This window comes from Neolamprologus multifasciatus, chromosome 9 (assembly GCF_963576455.1).
Source record: "Neolamprologus multifasciatus chromosome 9, fNeoMul1.2, whole genome shotgun sequence".
Lineage (NCBI taxonomy): Eukaryota > Metazoa > Chordata > Actinopteri > Cichliformes > Cichlidae > Neolamprologus > Neolamprologus multifasciatus.
In genome coordinates, this window is record NC_140447.1 from 21,074,379 (window position 1) to 21,089,917 (window position 15,539).

At 38.8% G+C, this 15,539-nt stretch overlaps 3 protein-coding genes across 4 annotated transcripts; 1 reads left to right on the forward strand and 2 right to left on the reverse strand.

Annotated features, from left to right (window-relative positions):
• Window positions 1-2,822: 2,822 nt before the first annotated feature.
• On the reverse strand, window positions 2,823-7,801 carry gimap4 (GTPase IMAP family member 4). Of its 2 annotated transcripts, XM_085173403.1 has the most exons (3): window positions 7,636-7,796; window positions 4,635-5,402; window positions 2,823-3,384 (listed from the first exon to the last, which is right to left on the reverse strand). In XM_085173403.1, the coding sequence occupies exons 1-3, from the start codon at window positions 7,664-7,666 to the stop codon at window positions 3,380-3,382; spliced, it is 804 nt and encodes a 267-aa protein (XP_085029529.1). In that variant the 5' UTR covers window positions 7,667-7,796; the 3' UTR covers window positions 2,823-3,379. The 2 variants fall into 2 exon arrangements, with proteins under 2 accessions (XP_085029529.1, XP_085029528.1); XM_085173402.1 differs by lacking the exon at window positions 2,823-3,384 and having other exon boundaries at window positions 4,627-5,402; window positions 7,636-7,801.
• Window positions 7,802-7,962: 161 nt separating this feature from the next.
• chmp4c (charged multivesicular body protein 4C) lies at window positions 7,963-10,964 on the reverse strand. The gene is made up of 5 exons (XM_085173404.1): window positions 10,570-10,964; window positions 9,600-9,777; window positions 9,127-9,235; window positions 8,894-9,020; window positions 7,963-8,504 (listed from the first exon to the last, which is right to left on the reverse strand). The coding sequence occupies exons 1-5, from the start codon at window positions 10,757-10,759 to the stop codon at window positions 8,443-8,445; spliced, it is 666 nt and encodes a 221-aa protein (XP_085029530.1). The 5' UTR covers window positions 10,760-10,964; the 3' UTR covers window positions 7,963-8,442.
• A 320-nt stretch (window positions 10,965-11,284) lies between these two features.
• Window positions 11,285-15,499, forward strand: zfand1 (zinc finger, AN1-type domain 1). The gene is made up of 8 exons (XM_085173401.1): window positions 11,285-11,406; window positions 11,824-11,866; window positions 13,159-13,198; window positions 13,321-13,448; window positions 13,606-13,697; window positions 13,847-13,965; window positions 14,102-14,257; window positions 15,243-15,499. The coding sequence occupies exons 1-8, from the start codon at window positions 11,352-11,354 to the stop codon at window positions 15,417-15,419; spliced, it is 810 nt and encodes a 269-aa protein (XP_085029527.1). The 5' UTR covers window positions 11,285-11,351; the 3' UTR covers window positions 15,420-15,499.
• Window positions 15,500-15,539: the final 40 nt, after the last annotated feature.

Genomic DNA, 15,539 nt, shown 5'->3' on the forward strand with positions numbered 1-15,539 from the left:
CTTGCATGGCGAGTCTGCCTTTGGGTCTACACCTAACAATCTATGAAACTTTGGCCATAATACCTAATTTAACAAATCACCGAAGACTGTTATAAAAATGAATTAATTTGTCACACATTCAAGAACAGGCTACAGACAGGGTAGATTGCAATATATACATTTATTTGACAGAAAAAACTGACATTGTAGCTCTCATTGAAGTAATGCCAGTTTAATTACAGCTGATTCCATATAGTGTAACGGGAGTGCAAAGTATATAGAGAGGTGACTCTTCGTCCATGAATTACTTAGCAGTAACTGGATTCACATGCTTAAGTGAGAAATGCATCTGAGATCAAACAGGATCAAAGCATCCAGAAGAACTGCTACAAAGGTGGATTTTATGCCTTGGGAGATTCTTACAGCATCCTGTGTATGCATACATACATACATACATACATACAAGCATGTATTTGTACTAAGTCAGGTTCTTTTAAAACATTTTTACATCATATACTCATTGGTGTTTACATTTTTTTCTTTACATAAGAGACAGTAAATCAAGAGTGACACACATCTGTAGCAGTAACTGTATCTGACTGTGCTAGCATGACCTATCAGTAATCTCTACTCCTCAGGTGCTTGTTTATGATTGGTTGTCAGCAGATCTGTTGTACATCTCAGGTTTCAGCATTAAACTTCAACCAACACGTCAGCATTGTGCCAAACTGGATTAAACAGGTACAGTGTATATCTGAGAGTGTGTGGTTATTTTTATTGTATTCATTCATTACTATAAATAAATACAAAAGACTTGAAGTATATACATGGTTTTCTATCTCGCTCACGCTCATTTATAGCCAGAAGTGACGACTGACCCGTGACATTTAAAGAAAATTAAAGATTGAAGGCCAACTTTGAAACTAACACTTTCTCTGGTAATACCTAACAGCATGGAGGTTAATCCAAAGCAAATCTATCAACAACCTAAAAGAGAGAGAGAGAGAGAGAGAGAGAGAGAGAGAGAGAGAGAGAGAGAGAGAGAGAGAGAGAGAGAGAGAGAGAGAGAGGGGACAATATTTAAGGCCTAAACCCAGGGAGGACTCGGGTAAAGTTTGTGGACTATAAAAGGAGTTATACGTCTACTCAAAGAAGATTTAAATGCCTGTATGGAACAGCTGACTCTATCATTTTAAGATCACCTTGAAAAGGTACTAAATGAGTCTCAAAAGACCAAAGTGGCCTGCCTACAGTACTACAATCTATGAATCAATGTAGTACTACCTAGAAAACAAAGAGGTGGAAATCTTACATCATGCTTGTACACCCTGCTGGAACCAGGCTGTGTTTTTCTGCAAACAAAAAGATAACTGTGCCCGGAGGCATTTTCCTGTAAACAAACAAAAGTTATGTCTACAGTCTGAACTTCCAAATCACTGTTTATATCCTTACGGCACAAAATAAAACATCTGAGGAAACAAGTCAGCATTTTCTTTCAGTCAGCAGCATGGTGTAGTAGTTAGCACCATTTGGCTGGGACTGTTCTTTGCATGAGTTTGCATGTGCTCCCTGTGTCTGCATGAGTTTCATCCCAAAGTCAAATGTACTGAGAGGAAATGATTATTTGATCCCCTGATGAACCTGAAAGCCTGTTGGTAACACATTACACCATAATGGATTGAAATTTTGCAGCACCTGCAGGGTACAGGCCCATCTAGAACTTGCCAGTTAACAATTAAATGATTCAGAGAAGGCTTGGAAGAAGGTGCTGTGGTCAGATGAAACCAAAATGGAGCTCTTTGGCATCAACTCAACCCGCCGTGTTTGGAGGAAGAGAAATGCCAAATATGGTCCAAAGAACATGATTCCCACAGTAAAGCACAGAGGGGGAAAACATTATGCTTTGGGGCTGTTCTTCTGCTATGCATACAGGATGATTTCACTGCATTGATGGGCCGATGGATGGGGCCAAGTACGATAAAATATTGGACGAAAACCTCCTTCCCTCAGCCAGAACACTGAAGATGGGTCTTGGATGACAATGACCCAAAACCAAGGCAACAAAGAAGTAGCTAAAGAAGAAGCACTTTAAGGACCATGGAGTGGCTTAGCCAGTCTGCAGACCTCAAACCACTCAGCAAACTTACAAATTCGCAGTGGATCAAATAATTATTTCCAAACTGTATGTAGCCGCTAGGAGTAAGCCCAGCCTCCCCCGAAACCCTGAACTGGAAGAGCAGTTAGGAAAATGTAAGGAAGATGCTTTGAGGACGGCAACTAACTGTGAGCGGTTGCAGACCTGGTCCCTGTCTTTGAAACCATCATCTCAAAGGCAACAAAATCACAACTTCACTGCAATGCTCAGAATAATTATGGTCATGCTGCAGTCTCGAACCACTGTCCTTCCTAGAGTAAATACAGCATTAGGCTTGATTTAGACATCTGTGAAAATCTATGTCTTAACTTCTGGCAAAACCGGAAACTCCTCAAGACTACCTCAAGTTGTTCAACCCGAGTTTTGGTAGCCGGTTTGACCTACTTTTTCTGTACTCTCAGATTATTGGAAACATAATCTTAAATCTATAAGAAACAAAGGAAACACCTTGAAATTCATCTTTTTCCCCAAACCCAAAGACACTGAATTTGCTATGAGATAATTAACCATAAATTCATATTTTGCTGGAAAATGATTTAAACAGTTTCCTGTATATTGAGTAATAATTATTATTTCCTTTAAATTTTCCTTCTGCAACAAGATAATCATCTAAGGCAACTTTATCATCTAAGGCAACACATCAAAACAACCACAAAAAAACAAAAGAAAAAAACAGTAACTGCTCAAGTGCTTTAAATATGTACGTGTGTAATAATGCAACATTAGAAACACATTTACAGTTTGGTCACAACAAATGGGAATTATTTGCAAAGCAATTCCCCTCACCAGTAATCAACAGGATATTACAGGGACAATTTAGTAGTGCAGTTCTGCCATTGGTATCCGGTAAGGAGTGTACACACTACATTTGGCAATATTTATGTAACAACTTGTGTTTCTGTTCGAGATTTTATCACACCACCCCCCACAAGACCGTATTGCAAACCTAGTAAGATTAACCAGAATTAATTCTGGGTAAAAGCGGGACAGCAAGTCTCTGGACAACATGAACTAAAGGGCTTAAAGGCCTCCTATATCACACTGAGCTCCTGAAAAATGTCCATGACTGATTAAAAAAATAAAATAAATATATCACATTGATTTTTACATTCAGTAACATTTCAGTTGTTTTGGTATTTTTTGCCATTTTTTCCTCTCAACACACCAGCAGCTTTTCCATCAGATCAGTAAGGAAGAGGCTTCGTTAGTCGTGGGTTAGAGGCTCCGTCAGCCATGAATGTCTCGTTAATCTAGAACCAAACACACAGTCTGTTAATAATTTATAACAAGACTCCAGTTTACAAGCTTAATTTTCATGCACAGTCACGACATCACTGTTACAACAAGGATGTTAAAAACAAAAGGATATTCCTAGGTTTGCTCTTCTTCAGTTATAGGAAACCTAGAGGAAGGATTATAATTTCATCTGAAATCTAAACCACACACACCACAAAGCAGCGGTAAGATGAAACAGGCTAACAAGACTACTTTAAGGTACCTGTGTGGAGTAATGTGTTCCTTAAAGCAGTCCTCATCTATAACAAATAAATAAAACTAAGCTCTTCATAGTGATGGACCCACAGATAATTATTACCCGACTCTACCTTACATTCACCTCCAAGTTTGGTTTTACAGCCTGCATCTCTGTTGTTTAGGTTTAATCTTGTAGCTCAAAGCTTGTCAAAAGAAGATTTTTCTACATACATGTACATTTACAAGTACTTTTTTGTCAAATAGCCAGGAATAATAAGAAAATGGACTGATTTCTGTTACCTCTCCCTTAATTACATGGACCAACTGTACTTACACGAGTGGTCTCATAGCCCATACTGATCCCTGTGATAACAGGCAGCCATTTTTAGCTTCAATACTGGAGTTAGCACTATAACACAAGTTGGACTCTTTCAACTTCTGAAGGAAAGGTATAACACTTTAGCTGCCAGAGACAGTCTCTAATACAGGGGCGGGCAATATGAAAAACTGGGATTGGTGTAGAGGACCACTCCAATAAAAGCTAATTACATGCCCTAACTAACTGCCTGCTTACCTTTTGTAGCTGGGAAACAAAAAATTGTTACAATTATTAACTCTTCAGTTTGTCAGTACAAAATCAGCCACTGCCATCCAGCAGTTGTCATCTTCTTTGCAGAAAAGACTGTTGGCAGTAAACATCACTGAGACCTATGATTAGCAGATAAAGTGGCTGTTTTTGTAGAGCTTTTTGCTCAAAGGGCCACTTGCTATGACCAAAAACAATGCTGATGACAACAAATGCTTACTACTAAAAAAAAGTCAACCATTAAAAACTTTAATGCTCCGTGGAGTTGAAGGAAACTGTATAGTCAGGTGATAGCTTTGTGTGGGTTCATTCCTTTTTACATACAAGCGCTTAAATATGATTAAAAATATTTATAGAAGCTGATTTAACATCTCAGATGAACTTCATGTGATATTTAATACATAGAAATGTCCTCCATTGTGACATGAGCTCATCACTCACTTGAAAGCGCCTCCACCTCTCTGGCTTTTGGCAAACCCACTCCAGAGTTTTGCTTGGGCTGGGCTCCCAGCTCCTCTGCCTCCTTGGACGAATTCCGATTCTCATCTACAGGTTTCTTCTCCTTCGCCTCCTCTGGATTGTAGTGCCCACCCTCTTTTGCCACCATCTTCTCCACCTTCTCTATTAAGTGTCCCACTTGGGGATTCTCCCCAAATATGCAGTTGTTAATAAGAAAGTACCTCCGCTTGCATTTCTCCAGCACCCACTGCAGATCTTTACCCTCCCTACGAATGTACCTCTCGATGGAGATTTTCTTCAACACATCCGCCCAGGTGAACACCACAATTGTATGCCTCCACACATCCTCCCCAAAGAGGCTCACGTGTTCCTCAATGCGAGCACGGTCCACCTCGGTGAACATGCCAACAGGGATGACGAGCAAGAAGGCGTGTGGACCTGGAGGGCAAAGAGAGGCTCCCCTGACTAACTCCTGTTTATAGGAAGGCGGAGTATCCTGGGAAGAGAACCATCCTGGCGTGTCCACCACTGTCACCTGTCGTCCCTGCACTTCCGTCTGCCTCGTAACACAGAACTCAGCGGCTCTCTCTAAATGAAACTCCTCTCTGCCTAAGATGGTGTTGCCTGTCAAGCTCTTCCCCGGCCACCTCCATCCCAACACCACCAGACGAACTTCATCCAGGCGGTTGGCCTCCTTGGCTTCAGCTCCTGCCTTTCTGGCCACCTCGTCTGGTCCAGAGGTTTGTCCAGCTACAGTCCGTAAAAATGATAAAAAAGTCAGTGTCAGTATAAATAATTGAATTAATAATTATTATCATCATTATACTCATGATTATTAGTATTATTACTTGCTTAATTTTCTTTGCATTTATTTTAAATTTAAAAAAAAAAATATTCAAATGAATTTTATTTTATTTATTATGCAAAAATTTGCTTATTAGCTCTGAATCCTGTTAAGCCACCACTGGATAGCGCTACATTTAAACAAATAAAAATACCTAACTTTGGGTTTCATTCAAAGCATGTTCAACTTATAATGCAAATATCTAATTAGCCAATCGTTTGGCAGCAATTTAATCCATTTAGACCTGCAGACACGGTCGAGATGACCTGCTGAAGTTCAAACAGAGCATGAGAATGAGGATGAAAGGTGATTCAAGTGACTTTAAAAGTTGTTGTCAGTGCCAGATGGGCTGGTCTGACTATTTCTGCTGATCTACTGGGATTTTCCACACACAAGCCCATCTCTAGGGTTTACAGAGAATGGTCCGAAAAAGAGAAAATATCCAGTAAGCAGCAGCTCTCAATTCGAGCACCTTTGGGATCTGCAGTTGGCAGCTCCAGCTAGTGCTTGATGCGATCGTGTCAATATGGACCAAACTGTGTATAAAATTGTGAAAAAAATGTCAAAATAAAATGTATTATAATTGCTATACACCTTAATGATTATATCTTTTGACTCTGGTATATATAATTAATGTATTTTGGGATATAATTTGTACGAACAAAAAGCTTAAAGGTTGTGTGGATGTCACAATGACTGTAACTAAACTTATGTTTGTTGGTTTTATGACTTGATTAATGGTATACACCCAGTATGCTATGATTGGCTCTTACATAGCATCTCAGTACTCTTTACGCAACATGCCTCATTCACACTCCTCCATACAAGCACTTTTTTTCCTAACATTCACACACTATGCAAGAAACATATCCTGGATGGACTGGCACGCATCTTCAATTATGTATCCTGGGGTCATCAGGTGTTTCGGGTCTCGCAACATCATACACCCTCACCCAGGCGACCCAGCCGGGGGTGATCAGGCCCCGACTTGCGTACCAGTAGCTAGCCACGGATCGGCCCTCTTAATCCACAGCCACTTTGTGGCTTTCTCTGCCGCTTCGCTCATAGTCTGCGTGGCCCTCTTCTTGGCTGTCCCAACCACAACACACACAGATAATCCCACAGATGCATCGGAAAGCAACATGAGGATCAGGATACAGACTTGGGCATGCAGAGTGAAGCAGCCAGGTATCAAAACATCGGCCTTCCACTGATGGATGAACTGCTCTACCTCCTGAAACCCGTGGTAAACGTGTGAATACGTCTACCCAATTGCGCTCAGACGGACCGAAATACGTTATCGGTAAATGACTCAGTGTGCGGAGTAACATTTAATTGTTTCGGTGTACCTTTGATGGTATAAAAGCATTCGGTTTTTTCTTTTTTCAGTTTTTAAAAGTTTATTAAGTATTTTTCAAACAGCAAATACTACTTGTTAAAACGAACGAGGGGTATCTGTTAGAGGGAAAATGCAAGAGGTTTTAAAGAAGTCGGTTGCCTTTATAACATGTCGTGAAGGCAACTGAGCCACAGTCACGTAGACCTCCCAAATTATGCAGCAATGCCTGCTGGGGCCGGTTGCGTTGAGCAAAATCGACCAAATTAACAAAGATTTTGTTCCAAATAAAATAAACCTATACATTTACTATATATGGTTACTTTATTTCCTTCCCGGTCCACATTTTTAAGTTACTTCATCTTTTTTGACTTATACTTTAGTTATCTAAAATGTGTTTTCCCACGCATTCTTAGTTGAGTCACCTAAATTAACCTTAAGATCTACTTTATAAACTTTTGATGTACTAAAACCTTTGCTGGTGTGCTGAATACATTTACTGTGAAAATGAAATGTTTCAAATATTAAACTAAGGCGGAAACTAAGTTTCCAGTTATCGATAACATTTAGTTAAAGTTTTATGACTGACAGCCTTTATGGTTTAAAAGAATTTCTTATAAACCTTAAATACGTTTCAGTTGTGTTTTGCCGATATAGTGAAACGTGTCAAAATCCGGATCGGACGTTTAGCTTCGAAACTGCTAAGTTGATGCTAATTATGACAGTCCCGGAAACGCCCCGTCTTTATTTGATAACTTACACAAACTTAAGTTGTTTGAGTTGCGATAAAATCAAAATCTTACCTGAGGTCAGAACTGGTTTATTCGCTTCCATGTTCCGCTAAATTCCGAATTATGGTCTTAGTTTGTCTTTGGGCGGCTAGTTCGCCGGAATACTTGATGACAGAAGTTACCGAATAATCTGAATGCAAATGCACTACTTCCGGTCCCTGATTTCAAAATAAAGGCACATCGTTTAAAAACCGGATGCATAAAACGTACACAAATATCCTCAATTTTAAAGGTTTTTAGTTATTACTTAAGACTCGAAAAGAATATAACCACAAGAATACATAGCTACATAACAAATTTTAATAATCATTATTTTTTAGAAAAAGAGGACATAAACACTTTGAGATATGTATATGACTTTTATTGCGGAACAGGGATAAAGCAATAGTCTGTATTTACAACATTAATGCAGAAGTTATTTACAGCTAAATAAAATACAGTTTTTCCCTTAGTTATAAAAAGCATTAGTCAAGCCCTAGCTACAATTTCATTGACCCTTTAAAATTTTTCTGTCATAGATTCTTATGGTTTCTATGAAAGTTTGTTTCTGACAAAGGCAAACAATTTCCATCCATAAGTCAAAGTTTGTTATTTTTCAAGTTAACATTATTTTCTCAGACATTTAAGATACACAACCCCAAATTTTGAGATATTAACACTAAATTGTATATGGCAAATCTTTTTTTTATTGTAGTGGCAGAAATGACATTCCATAACTTTCCATTAAAAGAAAAAAAAAAAAACAAAAAACAAAAAACAACAACAACAACAAAAAAAACCCCTCATACATGGGAACAAAAACCTATTGCCTTAGTGTACTTAAGTTCCCCATGATGCCAGCATGTGCATGTCATCTTCCTCTTCAACCTTTCTCCTGGTTGCTGTAAAAAAGGAGGAAACAATTAATAATCAATGCTGTAGACTAAATATGGAAAATTTACCAGCAACCAATTTTTTTATTTTACTGATGGCAAAAAGAATCTTCTCCTTTAATGGATTTATAATAAGCCTAAAAATCTGTTGTGTGCATGTACTGCAGCACATTTTCACAATGGAGAAAAAACAATCAGTTTCCATTGGATTTTATAATATTCAAATAAATACACTAAAGATCAAATTAGAACAGAAATATGCTTAAAATGAATAATTTAATAGATGCATTTTTAAAAATATTGTGTTTTTTCTTAAAGTTGGGGCAGTATTACAGTTTGCAGGCAAGCGTGTGAAAGTGGCCATAACATGTAAGATCTGTCAGTTGTTAGAAACTTACTTGCACGCTCATTGGATCTTGATGAAGGCAGTTTGGAGCTGGGAACGCTGGGCAGTCCGCCCATACTCATCATACTTTCTTCAAGGTCCTCCTGCTCTAGCTCCTCCAGCTCAGCCAACAGTTCATCCTAACAAAAAAAGAAAGGTGAGCACGTGCCACACAGCAAAATACCAAGAATATTTTAATATCTGTGTCAAAAAAAAAGTCTTTATAAACACTGAGACAGTCTCCACCTCATCAAATGTTTCCCCAGAAGGTCTGGAGATAGCATCACTGATTTCCTGGGCCACGTCCTGCTGCTCGGTGATATCTGCCATCAGATCATCGATCTTCCCCAAATCCCTGAATGAGAGTAAGAGTGAAAGAAGGTGAGAGGGTTTTCACTCACTTAAAACACCGCACTTGCTTTCTTAATTAAATTCTGTTTGAGATTCTCTGTGTTCAATTATCACACACAACATTCAGTAGTGTTGAAACTGCACCAAAGAACTATTAGGATTTATTCATCATTTTGACTAAATATACACTTTTGATTGTATGTTGCAGCTTTCCTTCTGAAATATGGCTCATAAATTAATTTACGTCACATGTTTCCTTGTTCAAAAGGAAACCATCTCTGCACATAAACACAACCAAGCCAGGACTACCGGGGGAAAGTAAGACCAAAGCTCAGGGGGGTTTCTGCCTTGTGTGAGCAGCTTCTTACGTGTTCTCATGGATCTTCTTCATGGCCTTGGCAGCATAGCCCATGTTCTTCAGGACCTCCGTGTTGGTGTGAGAGTTCTCCAGAGCTTCCCTCTGAAACTCGATGGTGGAGAGCGTGCCATCAATCTGGGTGAGCTGCTGCTCCAAACGCTTTTTCCTCTTCAAGGCCTGCAGGGCAGCTGACACAGAGAGGACACAGAAGTCACTTGTGCAGTTAAATTTCCAAAAGTGTCATGTGTCCTCAAAAAAACAAAAACAAACAAAAGACAGGGTTCCTCCCTTTCACAGGGTGATGTTTATTTTTAGTCAACAACCAATGCAGCTGAGACAACAGTCCATGCCACCCAGGACTGTAGGTGCAGCTCTGAGGGAAGGTACCTTTCAGGTTTAATAAAAAGCTTTTGTTGTTTTACTTGTTAGTTGTCAATGACACACTGAAGACAATCACTGCGAGGGAAGTATTCACAGTTGTGTCACTGTACATTTAAGAGTTGTTTAACACTTTCCTGCACATTTATCTAAATAACAAAAGTGTCATCCACCTTAAATTTTTGATATGTGAACTAGGATTTATGAAAGCTGGTACATTTGTAGTCGCAAGAGTCTAAAAATGTACATTTTAAAGGTTTTATGGGATTTTCACTGTAAAAAAACAAAACAAAAAAGACTTGTTAGAAATAAGAGTCAGGTTTTTATAAACTCTGTTTATATAGACATTGTGTCTTCGGTTTAACCCATGAGCTGTTGCTACCACACATCAAGTTATTAAGCAAGAACAACAGAAATGTAAAATGAGATATAAAAGGCCCATAAACCACGTCCTTTGCTTTGATATTTGCCCGGACAAAAGATTAAAATATAGAAGTGTACAAAGTAAGACTTCCTGGAGGCTTAGTGTGTCATGGCCTGGCCTCGGTGGAGGAACAGGTGCACACATTTTTTCAGACCATCATAAAAACAAATATAAATACCCCTCTTGTTCTTCGTGCCGTGCTTCTTAGCTATCGCAATTTCTTGCTCTATCTTCTTTTCCAGGTAGTCCTGCTTCTTTGTCAGCATTTCTTCTGTTTCCCGGAGTTTGTGGATGGCCTCCTGGGCCGAAGGGCTTCCCTTCGACTTGTGCTTCGAGCCCCCCTTGAACAAATTGGAGATTTTGCTCATTTTGGCTGTTTTGGAGGATAAACTTTGTTGGTAACTAAAACGCAAAACACTCTGAACGATCGTCCAAGCTTCTTTTCTCTAAAGGCGGGTGTGTTGCGGGCAGATATTCCAGCTCGACGGCTTTGTGTGCTTTCAAACAAGCCAGTGAACACAACTCTCGCCACACCTTTCGCAGATACCTGCGTGACGTCTGGATACCTGACGCCTTACCTCCCGTTTCCACCAGGGCTTAAATTTTGCGTCTTTTCCGTGTTTTCTCTCCAAACGGGATAATACAACAGTGCATCATATCTCGTTTTAACGTTTTAATTTAGTTGTACAAACAGATACGTTGATTAAGCTGATAAAACCAGAAAAAAACTGAATTTTATTTACTGTGAAAAAAAAATTGTGGATAAATGAAATTGTTAATTTATTTTACTTTACATGTGAGTCACGTGAATCCTGTTACACACATATAATAAAAAATATAAACATTTAAAAAGTTTTATTTTATTTTTATTTTTCTTAAAAACCGTCTCAGTCACGTGACGACGCATTTGGGGTCAAAGTTCGTGTCGATGATCTCAGCTGACGCTGTTTCGGTTAGCTAATGGCTGAATTAGACATCGGGAAGCATTGCCAGGTTGATTCCTGCAATCTGAAAGGTCCGTTGTATTTTTGTGTGAAGCACAGTAAATAAAGATGTTGGGGTGCGACTTTATTCTGCTGTTTTAATTATTATGAAAACGCCAATCGTCTTTCTTTTAGCATGCTTAGCCTGTGCGCTAACGCTTGTTAGCGTTGGTTCCCTCGGATAAAACTCAATTTATTATCAAGCATTCTTTTTTAAAACTACAAACTCCCACAAGGAAATTCAGCTCGGTCTTTAAATGAGTTACGTCAGTTGTACTCTTAATGTTATGTAAATATAAGTAACGTGAATGAAGCTCATTAAACGTGTCAGACTAGTTTAATGAGCTACTTTGGAGCAAATTGTTAGATCTCATCGTTTGAACTGGACAAGCGTACTTATGATCCTTGTTCACAACATATTTAACACGTTCTCCGTGTTCTTCTCACAGACTTTCTGCCATTTGTTTGTGATTCCTGCGGTGGTGTTTTCTGGTAAGACTTCAAGTCAGGTTTTTTGTTTTTTTCTTATGTGCATCTGTTAGCGTGTTGTTACGAATACTGTAATATATATGTAATATATATTTAATATATATGTAATATATATATATATGATATTTGAATAGTGTTGTTTTAATGTCGTTAACTGGCCCCACACTAAGTGTTAAATCCCTTTTTGTGTTCTAGTCGCTGTAGTCTTCTGTCTATAAAATTACATAAATAAGAAATACTTATAAAAACACCCCAGAGACCTCTGAGTGAGATCAAAATACCCAGGGTATTTTAGCATTATCTGGATTCACTCACCTTAACATTGATAGTCAGGTAAAACGGTCACACAAAGCTGGTTATCATTTGCTCTGCTAACCCAGGGTTTCCCCTGAAACATAACTGGTCAGATGATCTTTACAATCGCAAATATGCTCAGTAGAACAGGTGATTTTATAAAGGAAGTTGACTCTATATACATGGGAAAATATAAAAATATCTACACACCTACAGTCGGTGTGAGAGGAGAATTACTGTTGAGTACAGTATTTAAAATGTGCACTTTGGTCAGTAAGACGGGAGAAGAGCTACCATTTTAATACAGTTTTGTCTATTTAAATCCAGGAAAGTAAACTTGGTTAAAATGCTGTGTGACCAGACTCATTATAACAACTCTTCCATTAAGACACAGGAGAATCAGGTGAATTATAATTGGGTATTTCATTAAGTTAATGCTTAAAGGACAATTTTAGTTTTTATTCTCTTAGCTGCAGCCTTGGTAGTGTTTGATGGGCTGAGTAAAGAGTAAAGATTAAATATAAAATTAGAATTCAAAGGTCAGCTTAGTTGCAAACTCAATAAAAGGTCCAGGAGTACAAAAAGGTGTCCTGTTTTAAGATCATATATAAATTTTTATAGACCAATAAAATTGTTGTAAAATTGTTTGCAGCCAAAAGGACAAAAAAAAACAAGGAATAAAGTTGGTACTAAGAATACAAGGAAACAAAAAGATATTAGACGCTATTGAAAAACTTTACACCCTCCTACTGTCTGCGCACTCATGTCAGAGGGATTTTTCCAAGATTGGTGACGCTGTTTTTCAGGGAAAGTTCATACCTGTTGTTCTCTTATCTGGAATATAACCTGCTGCAGAGCAGATTAGGTTCTTAACATAGGTTACCATGACAATAAACTCGGTACGGAAAACTCAAGCTTATATCTGAAGTTATCTGGTTAAGATAATTCAGGTGAGAATTGTTCGTTTTCACCTCAGATAAACACATTTTTGTTCCTTTCAGTCTCGAGCACAGAAGCAGAGATGGACACTCATGTTCAAAGGTATCCTGAGCTGTTAAATAAATTAGCTTAACGTCTTTCTCTAATATTATCAAGACAACAAATACATTTCTCTTTATGACTGAAGCCTTTCTTCACTCTAACTATCTTTCTTTTCTTTTTAGGAGTCAGTAAAAAGGGAATCCGGGACAGCGGGTGGAACTACAAGTTATCCGTGCTCATTTGAAGACTGCAAGGGAAAAGAATTGTTACCAGTTATATGTCCGCAGTGTGAAAAACATTTCTGTTTGGCGTAGGTTACCGACTTTAATGAACTTTTTAATAAGGCGGTGGCTCTTGAGCGTTTTCTGATCCTGTTCATGGCAGAAAAAGTTTAAACCTCCGATCGCATAATTTTTATTAATTCAGAACTAACTAGAACTAATAAACTGACTGTTTTGTCTTTATAGCCACCGACATCAAGATGATCACATGTGTGAGAAGCTGGAAGTCCAAAAGCCTCGAATGCAAGCCACCAAAGAGCTGGTGCAGAAGATTGTAGGTTAGTTAATGTAGTCCGGAGTTTCTTCTGTCATTCCTCTTTTGTCCACATGGGATCAGTATTAAACAACTGCCTTCCCTGTTGTGTGCCTGTTCCCTTTGACCTGTTAACCTGGATTTTGTTTTCCTTTGTGTCTGGCGGCCGCTCAGAGTCAAAAGATGGATCCAAAAGTAAAGGGCGCAGAGGAGCAAAGAACAGTGCAACCGCAGCAAAGGTGGCACTGATGAAGCTGAAGTTGCATGCTGCAGGAGACAAGGGGTTGCCGCAGGTAAAATCCCAACTGTCGATACTTTTATTTTGACACTTTACTGTCTGCTCAGTTTCTTGTGTATACATTACTGCATGTTAAACATCTCTTGTCATCCACCTGCCATTATTCAATTTCTTTTATTTTTACTTTCTAGACAGAGAGAACCTACTTTCAGGTGTATCTTCCTAAAGAATTTAAAGACTCCAGCAAGCCCATGTTCTTCTGTTCCAAATGGAGCGTGGGGAAAGTGGTGGATTATGCAGCCTCTTTGGCTGGCCTCAAGAACAACAATAACGTGCTGACAGCTAAGGTAAGGCAACAGAGGGGTGTACTACAAATAGCAATATTGATGGGTTAGTGAAGTATGTTGAGCTTAAAGTTGGCGTTGTCTGTGCCACAACATCCCAAAAGGTTGATTCTGTTCATCTGGACGTAGCGTTTCAGTGGGAGAAACATTTCGACACTCATCCAAGGGACTCATTCAGTCTCAGCTGACTGCAGGCTTCCCCAAACTTATAAACAGCGCCTTTGCACAACGACTGAAACTAGCACCACTGAATGAACAATGGTGGCTGTCTTTTTACCACCGTAGGTTACTGTAGCAACAAATGCTTTGGTATTTGTTGCTACAGTTTGTGTATACACACATTAGAGCATAACTTTTTACTATTCTCTAAGTGAGAAGGAATACATTATGAAACCCCTTCAACCATACCTTAGTAACACTACTTAAGCAAGCCCTGCGGTAAAGCTACAGTAGCCCAAAATGTGCTGCGTGGTGACGGGCAATTTATTTTTCATGCCATCCCAGGAATTTAGCTGATGATACAGCAAATAAATGTTTGTCCTGGAATTGTGTGTAATAGAAGCCACATTAGAAAATTGATTGGTCTGTTTGTAAGCCATTTATCACTCAAAATATTAAATCACTGAAATTAATGTCACTTTGATAAACAGATTTCACAGTCCCCTTCATTAGACTATTAGGAATAGACAGCAACATAAGAGCACGCTGAGTGGGGAAAATAACTATATTACCTAAATGTTAACGATTTTCTGCAGCATTCCCGTCTTGCCTTATTTGCTAAACCTATCACTGTTTGTTTTTTCTCTTACACACGCTTTTGCTTTCAGAACTGCTTTAATTCTTCATGGTATAGATTCAACAGGTCTGCGTGCCTAAACGCATTGAGTTGTTGGACATTGTACCCACCACAGTTACAGTTTTATATCTAGACAAAGCTGTGTAGCATCGTGCACATCTCTTAACAGTATCCTCTTCTCTTTAAATGCAGAAGCTGCGGTTATGTCATCCTCAGACAGGCAAGGCTTTTCAGATGGATGACACCCTGCTCTCTCTGTTGGCTCACCCAGAAACTCCTCTGTATAATGGGGGGAATGTCATTCTGGAGTATCTGGACAATGAGTGCACAGGCCTGAATGATATTTCTGACTATATCACACAGAACTGACCAGTCACATCAAATCCAGACACTGTGAATAATTTCTGTGTTCAGTTTGTATTTATGCAAATAAATTGCCATTTTATAAATGTTGCTTTGGGTTTTACTTTCAAGCTGAAAAGAGAGCAT

Bases quoted from the DNA above. Each gene is read 5' to 3' on its own strand.
- gimap4 (XM_085173402.1), bottom strand. From the start codon at position 7,666: ATGGAAGCGAATAAACCAGTTCTGACCTCAG. The intron at 5,403-7,635 runs GTAAGATTTTGA...TACGGACTGTAG, and splicing joins TAAACCAGTTCTGACCTCAG to CTGGACAAACCTCTGGACCA.
- chmp4c (XM_085173404.1), bottom strand. From the start codon at position 10,759: ATGAGCAAAATCTCCAATTTGTTCAAGGGGGGCTCGAAGCACAAGTCG. The intron at 9,021-9,126 runs GTGGAGACTGTC...TTTTTTTGTTAG, and splicing joins CTGGGGAAACATTTGATGAG to GATGAACTGTTGGCTGAGCT. The intron at 8,505-8,893 runs GTAAGTTTCTAA...CCTTTTTTACAG, and splicing joins AAGATCCAATGAGCGTGCAA to CAACCAGGAGAAAGGTTGAA.
- zfand1 (XM_085173401.1), top strand. From the start codon at position 11,352: ATGGCTGAATTAGACATCGGGAAGCATTGCCAGGTTGATTCCTGCAAT. The intron at 11,407-11,823 runs GTCCGTTGTATT...TTCTTCTCACAG, and splicing joins TGATTCCTGCAATCTGAAAG to ACTTTCTGCCATTTGTTTGT. The intron at 13,199-13,320 runs GTATCCTGAGCT...TTTTCTTTTTAG, and splicing joins ATGGACACTCATGTTCAAAG to GAGTCAGTAAAAAGGGAATC.